This window comes from Lissotriton vulgaris, chromosome 1_1 (assembly GCF_964263255.1).
Source record: "Lissotriton vulgaris chromosome 1_1, aLisVul1.2, whole genome shotgun sequence".
Classification (NCBI taxonomy): Eukaryota; Metazoa; Chordata; class Amphibia; order Caudata; family Salamandridae; genus Lissotriton; species Lissotriton vulgaris.
In genome coordinates this window covers 837194685-837213421 of record NC_141685.1, presented here as the reverse complement: position 1 = coordinate 837213421, position 18737 = coordinate 837194685, and the positions used below count along the sequence as shown (strand labels likewise).

The following is an 18737-nucleotide window of genomic DNA, read 5'->3' as shown; positions in this document are numbered from 1 at the left end:
AACCAAAACCAGGAAGAGGTTGATTGAAAATTGGTGGTCACCTGGGATGGACGAACAAGTGGATAAATGGCTAGAGAACTGTGATATGTGCAAGGATGCAGAAACTAGATTGAATAAGAGTTAAATCGGACATGAGTCGCATATCTGATCCTGGCAAACCATGGCTCACATCAAGTTTGGATTTTATTGGCCCTATGCATGAGCTGAGGAGTGAATGGAAGTATGCCATGATAGTGGTGGATGTTCATTCAAAGTGGTTAATTGTCAATTTCATGAGGGAGATTACAACAAGAGCTACTATTCTTTTGTTGAAGAAGATTTTCCTGGATGAAGGTGTTCCCAATGTTCTCATAACTGATAATGGATCATAATTTATTTCTGGGGAGATGGGTAGTATTTTAGAGTCACATGGTATTTCACATAATAGTATCTCATTTTACAACCCACAAAGTAATGGTATTGTGGAGAGGCCGAAGACAATGATGAAAGACAGGATTCAAATGGCTGTAGCAGGAGGAGGTGATGTAGGTAGTACAATGATGGACAGGGTGGATGCTTATCGCACCAGTGTTCATGATGTCACTCAAAGGACCTCATTTGAACTTATGAGGGAAAGGCTGGCAGGCACCAAGTAAGTCCCCACCTGGATGAAAGATACAGCATTTTCTGACACACAGATGGAAGAGCGTATCCAGGACATGAAACGTATCCCGCATATTCAGGTGGGTGACTGGGTGAAGATTTGTTGTGCTCAGAAAGGAGGAGTTTTGCCAAAGTTCAAGGGGCCATTTAAGGTCAGGCAAGTTTGTTGCTTTTCTGTGGTTTTGGAGAATGGTGACAGATGATATAGACGAGTGGCTTTATATCAGAGAGGTGGTCAAAGTCGGGTTGGTGAGTAACAAAGGAACAGCGCTTTCATGTTAATGTGTGATGGAACATGAGCAAGCCCTCTGAACGTCTTAGCAATGCCCTAGCGTCAGGTGTGGGTGATTTCTAAGGCAACCGATGGGGATTCTGTGCTAAGAAATGTCAGGAGTCGCAAACCACCTGCATATTTCAAGCATTATGTTCAGTTGTCAGAGCATCATTCATTTTGGATGTTCTTGTATCCCTTTGCATGTTCGTATTTTAGTTAAACATATCATTGTGTGTTTTGCTATTCCTTCAGTACATTGTTCATTTGTAAGGGGAAGATGTGTTGTGCTTATGAGTCTTACAATGCCAGTGGTAAGGAACTTTGTATAGGTACGTGTGGTGTGGGGGTAGCCTGCATCTGTGTTCTATGTGACCAGTGAGCATTCCAGTGAAGGCAGTTATGGTAGAGCTGATCGAGGGATAGCTAGGCTCCTGTTGTAGGGATAATACTTTCTTGCCATGTAACTTACCCCTGGCTTCCTTGCGTTATTCCAGGGGTCAAGACACATGCTGAGTTAGGCTTTGTAGAGATAGCATGTGCAATGGTGTCATTGATTGTTTTGAATACCAGTATTACTAGTTTGTACAAACCTCTGTTTTTAGCTGATACCAGTCTGACCCAGTAACGGTAGGATGATATGGGGGTATTTCTTGGGGGGGGGGGGGGGGCGCTGTGGAAGAATCTTGTTTATACGTTTAGCGCTTTATCATATGGCGACGGAAGGAGAGAGGGAGGCTGATCAGTAGGCTTCAGCAGAATTCCTGCTTGCTTGGAATTAGTGCAGTGATTAATGCCTTGGTCATATGGTCGGTCATATGTTTATAAAACTTAGTACCTGGCTACCATGGCTGTAGCATTGATAAAGGAGTTCAATCAAACTCCCCCGCAGGGGGCCACCAGATTTAAGACCGCATGCCTTTCCGTGGCGGCATTGCTCATTGTAATATGGCTGGCGGTGTCTGAAAGACACCGCCACCATATTAATCCTTTTCCGCCCTGGCCGCAAGGCGACCGGGGCGGAAAAGCGGCGGACTATCTTTCCGTCTGCCGCGGTCCCCCCGCCATTCTAATATGGCGGGGGGAATTCAGGAGTGGATGTCGGGCGGATTGCCCTCGCTAGGCCGGCGGGGGCAATCCGCCAGACATCCTAATGGGCCCCTTAGTGTCTGGGCCAAAAACAATTGCATGTAGATGGCTCCTGTTTGAAGTGGCACACCAAACAATGAAAATACTGGAAGGCAACTCAGAGTAACCACTAATGACCGATGCATTTGAGCATTCCAGCATAGCTTTTTGTTTCCAACAATACATAAAGCTGGTCTTTTGATACCTCGCTGGCAATGACGCTTCAGGTCAATAGAACGGTGGCCACCTGTTGGGGAGTTATCAAAATTCTCCGACGAATAGTGCATTATCTTTCCCCGCAAGCTAGGAAACAGACAGTGGTTGCGTTGGTCGGGTCAAGATTGGACTATTGCAACGCACTGTACGCAGAGATCAATAAGGGACTGATCCAACGCCTCCAAACAGTACAGAATGCGGCAGCAAGATTTGTACTAGACATTCCCCGCTCTTCCTCTGCGACACTAGCCAGAAAGAGCCTCCACTGGCTTCCGATAGAGCACCGTATCTCCTTTAAAATCATTTGTCTAGTGCATACGGCTCTGAGAGCTGGAACATCTGATGGGTTGGGATCACTTCTCTCTGGCTATGTCCCCAGCAGATGTTTACGTTCATCACAACTGAATCTCTTGGTGATCCTGCGGACTAAGAAGACTAGATGGGGAGGAAGAGCTTTCTCTACAGTTGCCCCTCGTCTTTGGAATGCACTCCCCTTGGAGCCTAAGTCCTTATCCTCACTGCCCCTCTTCAAAAAGGACCTCAAAACATGGTGTTTCAGGAAAGCCTACTAGTAATTAGCTCTCTGGTCATGCAAACATTTTGGTTAGGCGCCTTGATGCCCATTGGGCTGAGTACGCGCGTTATAAATTTGCTTTCATTTCATATCTGAATGGATCAGCATGTGTTTATACCTGTACACTACCTAATCACTGACGGTCATTGTTGGAGTACAATACATGGAGCCCTATATTTTTAAATACCCAACCTCTTGTTTTCCTCCACATTGTGCCTCCCAGGTGTTGAGCCTATTCCCTGTGTTGCTGCGCATCCCTTTTCTGGAGCGGAAAGTGTTTCGACCGCAGAGGGAAATATTCAGCTTTATGAGGGAAATCATCAAGGAGCACCAGGAGACCTTTGATCCTGCGACTACGAGGGACTTCATCGATGCCTTCCTTGTTGAAATGGAGAAGGTATCAGTACATCAATATCCAGAATATGAGATATGGGGGGGCTCATTTATAAAAATGCTCATATCTTTAGTATAGAGTTAGCCATACCCTGCTAAATAAAGAGGTCACCACAAATTTGATAGTTGCAAATGTCATGTACATCGTAAACTTTTAGTTACACTCTAATAAATTGTATAGAAAGAGATTCACAAAATTTCACACACCTCTAGTTTCAACCTAGATATTGCATATCTCCGGACTACTTGACGCAAATGTGATTATTGGCTGACTAACCAAAATTCAGGTTCACACAGATGTCACAGTCTAAGTTTGCAGGGAGAGACATTAGCAAGTTTTCTACTAAGCGCTGTTGTTGTAACATACAATTATGAATTTCCTGCATGGGCATGTACTAACATCAACTTGGTGTATTAGGAGTGGGAATGTGATCCAAGGTTTGTGGTGCAAACCCATATTATATGACCTTTGATGTTTCTTATTTCCCCAAATGCTGTAGCACTGTAGACCCTACATGAGGTCTCATTAACAGTCCCTTCATTTTTTGGGGGTACAAAATCCACATGGGGTAAATGTATGTACCACAAGCGTTGATTTTACCCCTAAGCAGGTTGTGCCGACCACTCGGAGTTTCCAATGTCGGAAATGGAATTACCGAGCAGTTGCTTTGCTCTGCATTGTAATTCTACACGTGTCCGCCACTTCTCACCTGATTTGCCTATATAAAATGTCCCAAGTAATACCAGAGGAATTTGCATAGAAAATACTATGCGTCAATTTCATTTCAAGCGATATTTGCACTCAAACCCAAAGACCATTGGCGCTCAATTTTGGATTTTGTGTGTGACTGAATGATCTTTCCTGCCATTTTTCCTTGGATGGTTTCATCCTCTTTTCCATTTCTTAACTCTCTTCCCTAGAGCCACACAACTGCTACTGTGTTTGTATCTCTGAAGTATTTAAGTGTCTCTCATACCATCAAGTCATTCTTCTTCTATATTTATTTTCTTGGCATATTTAATTGTCTCTTAAATACCCTTCCACCCCCTTCCTGTTCCAGTGTACTTATGCAGTTGAGCTCTTTATGTTTCTGATATCACCCTTCTCATTTTTGTACTATACACTTCTACTGTATTATTCTCCTGTGACATTTAAATGTCTCTTGCTTCCTATTGATTTTTATTCTCCTGATGTATTTAGTTCTCGATGTTATAGCCAGTAGCGGGTGGTGTTGTGGAAGAGTGCAGGGGCGGGGGAAGGGGTAGCGGGATGGAACAAATAAACAAATAAAAATAAAACGTACCTGCAGCCGGCCGGGTCGTGCACTTCTGCTCCTCTCCTCACAGGCTCACAGAATCCACTGCCACCAATCCGGATGCTGTTCTCGTGTCATGAGAGCACCATCAGGACTGGCCTGAGCGCTCTGAATGTGATCTTCCAGTGAGACTGGGAGCCTGTGCCTGCTGTCGCCAACCCTGCAACGCAGCTCGGGTTGGAGACCGCTTCAGTGCGCATGATGGTTTGGTAGGCCAAACAATCATGCACACTGACAACAGTGCCCACCACTCCTCCTGCAGCCTGTCATCCCCCATGGCCCGCCTCCAAAGACCCAACAGGTAAGGAAAAATAAACCAATAACAAAACCCGTTGATTTTTGTTTTATTTCTATTTTCCTGTTGTGTTGAAGCAGTTGGAAGGGAGGGCGATGCTTCTCCTGCATAGCGGAGGATCCGCCCCAGGTTATAGCTTCCCAGTCCCTCTTCTACTGTAGTTATACCACTGAGGTATATAAATGCTTCTCCCCATCCTCTATTGTATTTATTTCTGAGTGGTATTTACAGTCTATCTTTCTCGCTCATTTCCCTACACTCCAGCAGTTATATCTATGTGATATTTAAATGATTTTTCCATATATCCTCTCTCCCCCTCCTCTTTTTCCCTCCGCTTACATATTTCTCTGCCCACATTTCTACTCCGTGATCGGAGGGGTTTTAATAATTAACCATCGTTGTATTGAACCTCCAGGGCTACACCCTGTGTACACGTGTATCATGGGGACTATCAGTGATTGACATTATTTTTATTGTGTAAGCCTGATTAAAAAGTCTGCAAGACCGAGGAACCACTAGCTTAAAAAGGGCAAACCTCAGATACCGAGTTGAAAAGTCCCATAACAACAGTGACTAGTCATTAACCTTTTCCCTTATTCGGAACGGAGGTCTAACATCCTCCCTGACACTGTTACTCTTCTTCCTTATTTATTTTACCTGCATAGATCCACAGCAACTTTCACATTCACAATGAGCCACCTGAATTATTTTTGACACCATTGGGAGTAGGATCTGCAGCATCACTACAGTCTCTAACCCATGTCTCTATTCTTCCCTTCCAGACTAAGGGCAACCCCAGCGACATCTTCTGTCTAGATAACCTTCTCTTTACCGTCGGTGACCTATTTGGCGCTGGCACCGAGACCACCTCAACCACCTTGCGCTGGGGTCTGCTCTATATGATCCTGTATCCAGACATTCAGAGTAAGTGGTACTGTGGTTTAGTATGACATTTAAAAGCGTTTGAAACATGAATTGGCTCAGCCAGAAGGTCTAGGATTAATGTGACAATGCAGGCAAACACAGACATGCAGATTTGTTTTCATGAGGGACAACCTTAAAGTCTGACCTATTAGCTTTGTTAAAGTTTGGAGGTGGTGTTGGTGATATTGTTGGTGGGATTGGTTGGTTTCAGTAGTATTAGTGGTAATAGAAGGGGTGGTATTGGTAGAAGTATGATATTGGTAATTATGGTATTGGTGTTTTTTCTAGTGGTGTAGCTGGTACTGGTGGGGGTGGTATTGTGGCCTTGGTTCCCCTATGATTGTAGTTTCTGGCTTTGCTGGTGTTGGTGGCATTGGCGCCGCTGTTTGTGGTATAGGTGGTGGAGGCACTGGTGGCATGGTATTGAAGGTTGCATTAGTGTGAAGGTGGTGATTTTGATGATGGTAGTTGTTTTAGGTGTACTGGAGGTGGCGACATTGGCAGTGTTCGTGGTAACATTATTGGTGGTATTGGTATTGTGGTGGAGGTTTCAGTGATGAATGAGTTGTATTGGTGGCGGGTTTCAATTTGAATTGGTGGCATTTGGCTCTTCGTATTGATAGTAAAAAATTGCTAATATAAAGCTTAAAATAGTCTCATTCATTGCAGTGCAAGCTTTTCATATAAGGGGGAATGATACATCAAACAGCCAATCTCATGTGGTCAGAGAGGGAGATTTCTCTGGGCTGATACAATGTGATTGAACGTGTTTGAATCAAAAAGCTGAACGTGGCTAATCAAAAAAAAACGTCATGTGTGAATGGGGGCTTACCCAAACCCACTCTATATATATTGTAAGTAATAAGGTTTGCAGACTTGTGCTGTCAAACAGATCTTAAAAATGGGGCTCTTTTGTGTTCACTCAGCATCTCTTTATTAGCGCAGAGCTGCAACACTACTTCCATATACTGTATAAATCAGCTGTCTTTATACTTATGTATGTTTTAATGACTAATGGACAGTAAATAATTGTACTTATGTGTAATGCACATGATCCAAAAAATGTGTTTATGTTCTTTAAATTCCATCACTCAATAAGTCAGATGCATTTGTTGGCCGAGTTGCCTGTTCCTCTGCCGTTATCTTAGAGATTGAAGTAGGGTTGATGTTCACTCAAGCACATCTTGCAAGTTTCAGATTCAGTGCTATCAAGTAAGATGGGTGGGGGGTGTCATCAAAGAACTCCGGATGAGGAATTTTGTGGCTGCAGCAAGATCCTAGTCACTGTGCCTGAACTGCTCGCGATTTCAGGTTCCGTTCCAGCCGATCACGATTGTGGCGGCCTCTTGGAGATCGCGTACTCTGGCCAAGGAACCAATTCGATTGTCGTTGACTCTACGTCCGGACTGATTCCTCTCCTCTACGAACGGACCGACTAGACGGCAGCTCCACAACCCGCTTCAGCCGGTCGACAGTGGATCGGGGCTCTGACCCTGTTATCAGCTCTTGTGACCTTCTGGCTCACGCTTCCTTTCCGGGGACAACACCACTCCAGATTCCTTTGATACCGGATCCGACTAAATTCCGGATTCCTCCATTGGAATGATCTACCATCCCGGGCTCAGCCTTCCGGCAGGAACCCTGCGCCCTAGTGGTTCTGCGCCTCACCTTCGGGCCCCTTCTCCTGGACACACGCCACGGCGATAGGGCTAGCCTCGCTGTTCTATTAGCATCCATACCTCAGCACCTTCAAATGGCAACCTGTTCCTGATGATGATCCCAACTGACTGGGAACGAAACGCCATTGACATACCAGCACGATTTGCGGCCCCTTTTCTGCTATGATTCTTTCAAAAATGTCTAAAAAGTATGATTAATCTATGTAAATAATCTTTGTCCTGAACCAGAAATCGGTAAACATATCAGTCACCTTTTCACATTGCGCCCTCCCTGTTTTTTTCACTTGTCACCAGCACCGTTCACCTTTGAGTGTCATGAGCACTTGCGTGCACAAAGTCTTCGGGTTGCCCCTGGAATAATTGCTTACAGTGCTAATACAATTGTTCCCAAATTTGTCTTTCAAAATATATGATGCCTTGAGCACATTTAAACAAACTACAAGTCTTCCTATTTCTCTGTCGTTGTAATGTTGTGTACATACTTACTAATTAGCTCTCTCAATATTACCGGTTGAGACTTTGTTGTTTTTCCATACCTCCTTACCCAGATCTCAACCTGGTCTATGGGTTTACTCCTGAACTGCTTTGGGATCACTGTAAACACCAGATCCTAAACAGCCACCTCCGTCAGTTCCCATTTGGGGCATACAAATATATGACAAGTACGATGAGAACCAAACTGGATGCTGTAACTTCACTTAATCTAGAGGAGCTTTGGTCCATTATGTCAGAGAACATTAGTGTCTTCTCCTGTTCTACAAGAAGACCACCGCAACATAGAGAGGACAGAGCTTATATCCAAGGACTTTTAATTCAGCTACCTCCATACCAGCTTGAGTCATGACTAATCCAATACTGCAGAAGGTGTGGATATCGTTCCAGGACCCGTGACTGCTTCTCACTCCGCTGCTCTAATGCACCTTGACTTTGCCGTCAACCTTCGAACTGATGGCAGCTGTTGATAACCCTATCCTGCTAAAACGAACGAAGCCACTACTGCTTGGTTTATACCTGCAGTCAAGGAGGAAAGCTGGCCACAAGCAACTTGAGCATGCCCGTAGTCGTTCTTTTTTCGGAGATAGTAGAATTAGCTTACAAAAATCGCCTCATCATTATAAGCAGACTACCTTTAGGCAAAAATTTGAATCTGTTAATGAGCTAATTAACTTGTACTGCTGACTTGGTAAGGAAATGTTTTGGAATAGTTAACCACTTTCTCAGACCACCTTCCAGTTATATGAAAGCAGTACGTTTGCAAGAGTTAAGGGATAGGATTGCTCTTTTCTGCGACAATTTCTATCTTCTACTCCATGTTCTGACAAGTAGGCAATACTCACGTTCCTGTCCCTCTGAACTCTCCTCTGGTCACTAAGTTGCCTGAATGTGCAAATTGGAAGATTTTAATTATCCAGTATGGGAGATGGAACCTTCTCTCAACCAGGCTGAAATATTTAGAGCAATTTACGTACTTACTCAATAACTTTATAGCATAACCATATAAAACATCGACAAAGGCTACAAATACAATGCATTCAATAAAAAAAGATAAGCAAGACATCTATAATTAATGACAATAAAAGATGAAAGCTAAAAATGAATTGAGTTTCGTCAATGCAAAGCATTTTTAGGAAGCGCCCTGCTGAATGGCAGACAACATAATTTGGTAACACACGGAAAAATAAAATGCAGGCTTGTGTTGATAAAATCCAGGAAATTTGAGAATATGACCAAAGTATCTTTTTAAAATGTTCATAGTATTTGAGAGAGAAGATGAAATAAATGAATGAGGGTCTTGGCGGAGGTTTAATCGCAAGCAGAGGCTTAGCTTAGTCAAAAATGTTAGGGGTGGGGTGTGAGTCTGAGATTTCCCAACTAGCAACATGGTGAACCCAACTGGAAAGAGTAGCAACGATCTGAGGTCAGTAAACGTGAATAACGAAAAGCTTAGGGACATTCATTTTAAATTATTTAGTAGAGCAAGGGTATTATTGGTAGCAATACTATAGTCTTAATCCACAACATGAGTTACCATAGAATTCAAAGTGTCTACTATGTATTTTCAAATTGCAGTATACTATAACTAAAGTTTTTTAGCAAATGCTTAAAAGGCGCAGTAGAACTCTTATAATGGGAAACAAACAGCTTTTACCTGAAAAAAGAATTTGAATGTTTTAAGTTTCATCCAAAGGTTTATGTTGTCCGCAAACGTGCAGTTTCTTCTGAATAGTGGAAACTACACAACACCAGGTCACTGCTTCACAAAAGGACCAATATTTTTTTGTAATTTGTTTTTATTGGATTTATGCAAAATTCAGGTACAAGCAATAGGAACATAGTTCCAACCAAGAACCAGTTAGCATGTCTTTTCATAAGATACAACATTCTATAAAGAGTCCGTAGAGTTACACGTAAGGAATGATGCATCCAATAAACAACATGTGTAGGTCAGGCAGTAGTACAATCACACATACCACAAGTGAAGCGTTAACCATTACATTGGTGAAATTATAAATGACATAAAACGTCAGAGGCGAACAAAAAGCATATATTATCCGCATATGTCCGGTCAAGAGCATGCCTGATGACAACCACACAGCCTTGTTTCAAACCGGTCTAGTGTAACATGGAAACATATCATTAAACGATTGCACAAGAATTAGGCAGAGGGGCTACAGCTCTAGTGCGCGCCATTTGCAGGAAGGACTAAAAGGACCAAGATTTAAAATGAACATAGAACACTTTAAAAGGGGTGATTACTTATTAATGTTTTTTTATTGTCTCTTGTTTATGAAACGTATTCCGATGTCACGGCCATCTTTAGCGCTGATGGCACGCAGTGCAAAAATCTGTTTCAATGCTCCCTCTCTTCAATGTCTCTTTCAATGCTCCCTCTCCTCAATGACCTCCTTCTCCTCTGATTTCCTCACTCTAACCATCCAAATTTTCCCCTCATCTCTCTATAGCCCTCTCGCAAATGCATTTTATTTGTTTTATAGTGCTGTTCATACCAGTGTAAGTTGTCGGAGCACTTTACATCACACATAAACTAGGCAGAGACAATGAGTGATTGGTCTGAGGAAACACAAAGTTAGAATTTAAAACATACCACAGTGGTTGCGGTTGGCTATACTCATAAGACTGTATTGCTATCAAACTAACCCTTTATTAACATCATTAGGATAAAGAAAAACTGGGGATAACCATAATGTTCTAACTTATACCACGCAGTTTGCATGCAACTCTTTGATGGCAGTTCACATGTCACTGTGATATATTACTTAGGATTAGTATTTATGAACAGCAAGCAACAAAAGGATCTCTGTGACAAAAACAGAAACCCACTGAGCTATCCACATAAATACAGTTCTGATCTGCATGGTACTCATTCTTTGCAGAACGTACATTAACCCTCTGTGCTACAGTTAGAACTGCCTCTAGACAAAACTCTGATCTCTCTCTAGCAGGAACATAACTTTTAATCACCAGCATTATTTTAATTATTTTTATTGTTGCCAGAATCCTGTTGAAACACACATGGAATTCCCTGTAGCAGATGCTTTTACACCAAGTGAATTTTTAGCACAGTGCCCTTTCACTCAGCAACCCAAAACTCTACACCATCCTAAAAGCCTGCCCTGTCCGATGCCCATCTGTTGGTCACCCAAAACGACATGCATAAGTTTTAAACTTCAAATGCACATTCCCAGAATCATGTAAGAATTCAGTTTTTATTGTCTAACTTTCTTACAGTGCTGCTGATGATTGACAGCTGCTTCAAAGTACTTGTCAGCAGGACAATGCATAAATACATGAAACTCATACATCATAATTTCCAAACAAGTCGAGTACATATACATAGCAGGTGCACGTGCAGTCTGTGGAAGACAACAATGAAAAAAATACACACCAGAAGAGCGTCCACCTGACTTCTCATGAGAAAGCATAGCACACACTTAAGTAGTATTCCAATTGTAGGTAACATCACTGGCATGCAGATACAGCATATGTTATCATGCTGCTCACTCAAGCACTGGGCCCAGAATGTGGCACCACTCCCTGACAAAGGCGTGATGAACATCAATTAGGTCATTGAGAGGTCATCCAAGCACCAGCAACACAGTGGAGTGAGTAACAGGTAGAGAGAGGCCCATTGCTCTTGTGCGATTGTGCCAATTTCATTCGGATGTGTACTTTGAGCTCAAACCCCTGCCTATGCTCTCGGGTACTCCTCCTCCTGGGCCCAGCAATCTTGATAAAATAAAAATGTTTACCGACAGCAGAACCAATTATGCTGCCTCATCTGTCGTGTAGTTCCTATAAAACTATATAGGATCTGCACGTTTAGACAACATAGACTGTGGGATTGGTGTCCAGACTGATTCCAGACACCCCCACCGGGTATTTTTGCCTGTATACCAGGTAGCTCACAGTGCCACTAGACACCCCTCTTACCAGGGAGAGTAGTTCTTGGCAACTATCGAACATAACAACTCTGTCCCATCAGGGATCATGGAAACAGTTCAATACTTTTCGCTCAGTCACTCGTGCTCACTTTGTCTCAGAGACACACACAGAATAAATTGTGGGGACATTTTCTAAAGGCATTTATTGAACCAGTCTCATTCTAGTGTAAAATAGGTGTGCTGAAACAACCATTGGACAAAAACCGATATAAATGGTTATAAGCACCAACAGAGTATAAGGATGGTAGATTTCTACCATATTGCTAAAACAATGAATACAGGCAGGTATAAAAATACATGACAGTAAATATGCGTACTCCTACGATGGGACCCTAACTAGATGTACCAAAGTTTACCTAGCATGTATGTAGGTGTAGAGCCAAGAATCCCTCTAGCATAAAGTCAATACCATTACCTAAAGTGAGAGACTGTGGGACCACTTCTTGGTCTCGAGATGGACACACCGTGAGGGATGTCAGACCACTCACTACAAGCTGGAGTGTCTGCGTGCAGGAACCTTAGCGTCTTGCATCAGTGTGTCAGCATGGAAGTCCTTTTTCTCCTCTCCCTGCCTCAGCAAAAATATGGTGTTTATAACCCGAAGTGGTAACCTCAGGGGATCTACCTTGCTGTGTCATGTTGGACTTAGAATGACGAAGGATTTACCCTTATACATAGTTATTATGCAGGAGATGGTAGTCCTGCTGAGTTTCCAGGAATCCTCATGCATAATGAATGAGGCTAGTTTTCAGGGAAAACCCCATGTCCTGTAAGCAGTACCGTAACTAGGTAAAAGGTCAGCCCCAAGAACCAGGTAAAAGGTCAGTCCCAAGAACCGTTATGTAGTATAATGTAAGATGAAGGGTTCGGTTGCTACCTAAGCCTATATTGGGGTACCTATCTGAAACATAACACATCACTGACAGATCAATTATTTGGGGGGTGCTCCACCTCATACACCCTCCCCCTGAAGATACACCCCTGATCATAAGAGCAAATTATGACGGACGCAGAGTCAAACTGACCCAAGAGTAAACAAAGGTGGCTTCAAGTTGTGCCTAAGTGACATTTAGTTAGGAGCATTCTTTCCCATACATTATTGACCAGGGTCAAGTAAGGTTCAATATTATCACGTTTTGATAATGGCATAATTTATCAGGGTGATTTTCTCAATTTCTGTTCTTTATCTGTTGGCAGTCGAAAACATCACAAATAGCTCTTTTACACATGCACCGTACCCCGTGGCAATCGTATGTGGGGAAGTGTACAGATCTTGTCTGCCAAAAACTTCCATGGTGTTCACAAAATCAAGAACATCTACGACAACTTCGACAAAGACAACCAACACACTGAACCCTCACCAACCACCCCCGACACCCAGAAACCAGCGATTGATGACTGGACAGCCCTCACCACCAAAGACACACTAAAGACAATGAAGTCAATCCACTCAGGGGCACCCACGGACCCCTGCCCCCACCACATCTTCAACAGACCCGCTGACACCATCGCACCCATGCTCTGCCACACCATCAACCGCTCCCTGGCGACCGCCTCGTTCCCCGACGACTGGAAACACGCCGAGGTCAACCCCCTCCTGAAGAAACCCTCAGCGGACCCCACCGACCTCAAAAACTACAGACCCATCTCCCTGCTCCCTTTCCCAGCGAAAGTCATCGAGAAAGCCATCAACAGCCAACTCGCCACATTCATTGAAGAACACAACATCCGCGACTCCTCCCAATCCGGCTTCAGAAAAAACCACAGTACGGAAACTGCCCTCCTCGCCGCAACAGACGACATCCGCACCCTACTGAACAAAGGAGAAACAGTAGCCCTCATCCTCCTAGACCTATCAGCGGCGTTCGACACAGTCTCCCACCGCACCCTAATACGCAGACTCTACGAAGCAGGAATCCAGGACAAGGCCCTCTATTGGATCTGCTCCTTCCTCTCCGGCAGGACGCAACGGGTCAGACTCCCTCTTTCCTCTCAGACCCCACACCTACCACCTGCGGAGTCCCCCAGGGCTCCTCCCTCAGCCCGACGCTCTTCAACGTCTACATGGCTCCACTTGCCCCCATCGTCAGAACCTACGGACTCAACATCGTGTCATACGCAGACGACACCCAGCTCATCCTCTCCCTATCCAACGAGCCCAACACCGCCAGACGCAACTTTCGAGAAGGCATGGAAGCCGTCGCCAAATGGATGAAAAACAGCTGCCTACAACTAAACACCAACAAAACAGAAGTACTCATCATGGGCCCAAACCCCGACGCCTGGAGCGACACCTGGTGGTCCACCGCCCTCGGAAACCCGCCAACCCCCACAGACCACGCACTCAACCTGGGAATCATCCTGGACTCCGAACTCAAAATGGACCGCCAGATCAACTCTGTCTCATCTTCCTGCTTCCACACCCTCCGCCTCCTTCGTAAGACCTTCAAATGGATCCCCCTCGAACACCGAAAGACAGTCACTCACGCCCTGGTCACCAGCAGACTCGACTACGGCAACGCACTCTACGCCGGAATAAACAAAAACCTCATCCGCAAGCTACAGACCATCCAGAACGCCGCAAGACTGGTCCTCAACCTGCCAAAACACTGCCACATCTCCCAGCACCTGCGCACACTCCACTGGCTCCCCGTCGAGGCGAGAATCCCCTTTAAGATGCTCACCCACACACATAAGGCCCTCCACGGCACCGGACCAGCATACCTGAACAGCCGGCTCAAATTCTACGCACCTCAAAGGACCCTACGATCAGCCCAGCTCTCCTACGCCGAGGTCCCCCGCACCAGAAAGACCAGCTCCTTCTCCTTCCTCGCGGCCAAAGCATGGAACGCCCTTCCGCTCCACCTCAGACAGACCACATCGCTCCCCATCTTCGCAAGAAACCTCAAAACCTGGCTCTTCGACAGACCCCCTCCTTGATGGAATGGAACCTGCACCCCCCCCCCCCCCAGCGCCTTGAGACCCTTACGGGTGAGTAGTTGCGCTTTAACAAACTCCTGATTGATTGATTGATTGATTGATTGATTCTTGATGTGTTTCAGCCAAAGGATTGTATGGCCTAAATCGGATGCTAGGCAATCTGCAATAACATCATGATTAAGGAAGGCTTGCCGATTTGCTCCATAGTGAAATCCAGAGGAGGAATAGAACATGTTTAATGTGATCTTTTGCGTAGTTAAGGCCCAGTTCCTCATGAAGAAAATAATGAGGGCTAGATGGAGCTAGGCCTAGTAACCATCTGCAGAAGTGATTCTCGTCTTGTTATAATTTAGACCAGTCCTGTAACCCCATATAAGAGCCCATAGGTCATAACTAGCAAGCAATTAATCTTGTAGATTTCAAATAAAGGCATAACAGATGTACTCCTGATGTTCTTTACAAAGTTGAACTGTGCCCCAACAGGCTGGTTATAGAGGCGGCATCTGTTGGAAACACAAGGTAGCCAAGTACTAAATGAGTCAAATGTCACCCTTAAATATGGGAAATAATTGACCTTCATGATGTGCTTCTGTTTGTTTGAAATCGGTCTAATTTTACACCTTTGTGAACCGCAAACCGTGTAGTACGTTTTGGCGAGGTTAGTCTCAAGGTCCAAATTGTGAAATAAACTTCATAAAGTTGTCTGAGCCTTCTGAGGCCATTCAGGCTGCATGTGAGCAGAAGCATCTTCTGCAGAAAGCAGAGCAGGAACTAATTAAGGTCAATTATCTATCCAGGGCTGATGAGAATCCTCCTTAACTTATACTCATGGCTCAGCTGTAGCCATTTTCCAGAGGTCAGGTGGAGGCTTCGACAAAAAAATGGGTATGAGAAGCAGAGCTATAAAGGAGTGACCTGTTTCTGCTAGCAGAACGTGTTCATTATATTTCATCAACAATTCTTACTACCTGTAGAACGAATCAGGCATTTTTTATTTTTCCCTGAACCTCTCAGTAGTACTTTAGTTTGTAGAAAGCAAATGTCACAGGATATCACACACTGTGGGGACTAGGTTAGGACTGAGGTAACATTCCCCAGTTGCCAAGTCATATCTACCTAATAAAAACTACTGGTTGGATCGCTTTTTCGGTGAACTTGAAGGAAAGAGAGGAAGACTTCCCTGCTTGCTAAAAAGATAAAGCCTGCTCCACCTATGATGGTAAGTCTTCAAAGGCTGTTTCAAATTATGGGTTGGAACATTTCTCCAAGGAATTGCTTCCAGACCTGCAGGACATTGTTTCCCAGATTACCCCTGAGACAGAGAAGTCTGCATCTTCTGAGGAAAGTTGTTTGCTGCTTGGTACCAGCCTGTGTGCATGACGTGGGAAGTTCCTCTAGTAGAGGGAGGTATTACCGATTGATGGAATCTGCTCAGGAACTTGTGTATGAGTTGTAAGGTTCTACAACAAAGGAGACCTATGACAGTGTGGATTGATCATGATTAACTGCAGGTACTGTAAAACATTCAAGACTTATTTTCAGTGGCGAGACACTCCCTAACAACTTCATTCAAGATAACAGAGGCTACTGGGTCTCATCTTGGAGATTTCTGAGACATACTGGGAATTTTTTGTTCAGGAGATACTGGAATTTTCCCAGGCTTTATAAGAAAGTCCAGGTACTAGACAGAAGCACAGCTTCAGACATTTTAGATAATAGCTAACATTGGGAAGGCACTTCAAGGTATATTTTCGGCTCGGTGAAGACTGTCCTGGAGCTTCTCTGTTCACACTGTGAACTTGCTTATTTTCCAATATTTTTATTAGATATTGACATGTCCACAGCTTGGCTCAAAGGAGAGATCAGGTCTCATGTTATAAAGCTCTGCAATTAAAGAAATAAACACAAGCCTGTGTGTTTCTTTAATTGTGTAGACTTTAATCAGTATGTTGTTTTTAATTTATCTGGCACAAGTTACCATCTTGAGATGGGTTCATAGCAAGCAGTGGCCATAAATAAAAATAAAGCGTAGGTGCAAAGGTAATGTTTGTGAGATCTGAAAAGCATGGAGTGTTCATTAGAAACTCGGATAGTATTTACGGCCCTGCAAACGTTCAATATGGTGTGAAGTCTGCAGATATGAAGTAGAAGTTAGCTCCATTACTGAGGTCCAATCTGGAAACATAAGCAGCCTGCATAGGCAGAAGGAGGGTGAGAGCAAACTGGCTCACATCCCAGCACTCAGTATAACCCAAAGCATCATGCAGGGCACGAGAACACTTACTTCTAGTAGTCTTTATGTTTTTACCCTGGTTGGTGGAGCTTGGGCCGTGTAACTCTAAACATGTGTTTCTGGATTAATTCCTTCATCAGTAGATATCAACAGGTCGTTGAGGGGCTCTGGAAATGCTGCCCAAAGTCTTCTCAGGTCTCTGTACCACTCACTGGGTGCAGGTGCATCACCACAAGCTCGTCAGCTCAGTAGCTCAAGGGAGCCTTTTCAAACAGAACAAGGGAGGGAGCACCTGCCTCATATCCCAGCACTCCATTTGCCCCAATGTGTCATGGTAAATGCAGTGCATGATATCACTTACTTCAGTAGTCATTTTTTAAAAAGTTTTCACCCTTGTTGGTTCAGCTTGTGCTGTGTAACTCTAGACACGTGTTTCTATTTTCATTCCTTTATCAGTAGAGAGCAACAAGTCTTTTTGGGGGTTGCTGCAAATACTGCCCAAATTCTTCTCAGGTCTCTGTAGCACTCTGTTGAAAAGGCTCCCTTGAGCTCCTGAGCTGACGTGCTTGTGTGGATGTACCTGCGCCCAGTGAGTGGTACAGAGACCTGAGAAGACTGAAGTTATTAGCAAAATAAAAATACGAAAATGCTCTCCTTTTGGAAACTCTGACTAGTGCATAACCACACTGCAGCTACTGCCAGTGTGAAATATTTGTATTAAAAACAAACGTCTTTGATAATACCATACATATAAATGGATTAAGAAAGATGTCATGAAAAAGAATAAAACTGAACGTAGGGATAAATCCTTTGTTGCCCATCAGACTAATCATCACAGACCTCAGTAACTATTTCCAAAACAAACTCTTTCCAGACACTATAGAACTAGACATAACATTCAGCTATACAGTACTCTGGTCACAACTAATAATAATGACCTCATCTTCTGATGGAATAATTAACAGACAAAACATATTCTCCTAAGTAGTCACTGTACAAATAGCACAACACCCAAATCTAATCATAGCATCACCCACTTTAACAATAGATCAGCCAAAAAGGCAGCCATCACTTAAACAGGAACTGCAGACAAGGAATATTTAATTTTTTTCACTAATTTATTATCTTGAAAAAATATTGATTGCCCTTCCTTGTATCCGTTGACTGTCTCCTGATTAAATGCATGATCAGTTCAGCTTCATACATTCTCATCTCATTTCCTCCTGGTCTCCAATGTATTTCTACCTTCTCTTCTGACCTTGTAGATCTTGTCCAGTGTTCTCTTTCCCTGTCCTACCGAGTCTTCTTCTTGGGCAACTATTATGAATGGGAAATTGATCTTTCAGGAAGATTTTTCTGGGAACTGTGGCAAACATGGACACTTTGATTCCTTCGGCTTCGTGATGGTCTGACTCACAGAATGAGTCAAAGCTTTGTTTTTTATTTTTCCTCTCATCCCAACCTTGTGCATTTACTGCCTGCTTCCCTTGTCATGATATGCCCACTCCTCCATCAGTTTTTAATCAGATGAGAATTCAGTAACCCACCTAAACTGACTACTGATCCTCAGCCTTCTCCACTGCTGATGACCCTGTGCAACATAAGTCATTCCTCTTTCCTGAATCCTTTTCCTGTTATTCTCTTGCTACCAAACAACTGCACA

The 18737-nt window shown here is 43.8% G+C and overlaps 1 protein-coding gene across 1 annotated transcript in view; it reads left to right on the top strand.

Annotated features, from left to right (window-relative positions):
• LOC147747984 (cytochrome P450 2D17-like) overlaps nt 1–18737 on the top strand; it is a 227496-nt gene that overhangs the window by 143052 nt on the left and 65707 nt on the right. Inside the window, exons 5-6 of the mRNA XM_086957545.1 lie at nt 3055–3228; nt 5618–5759. Coding sequence (XP_086813671.1) covers nt 3055–3228; nt 5618–5759 — 316 coding nt within the window. The remainder of the gene's footprint in view (nt 1–3054; nt 3229–5617; nt 5760–18737) is intronic.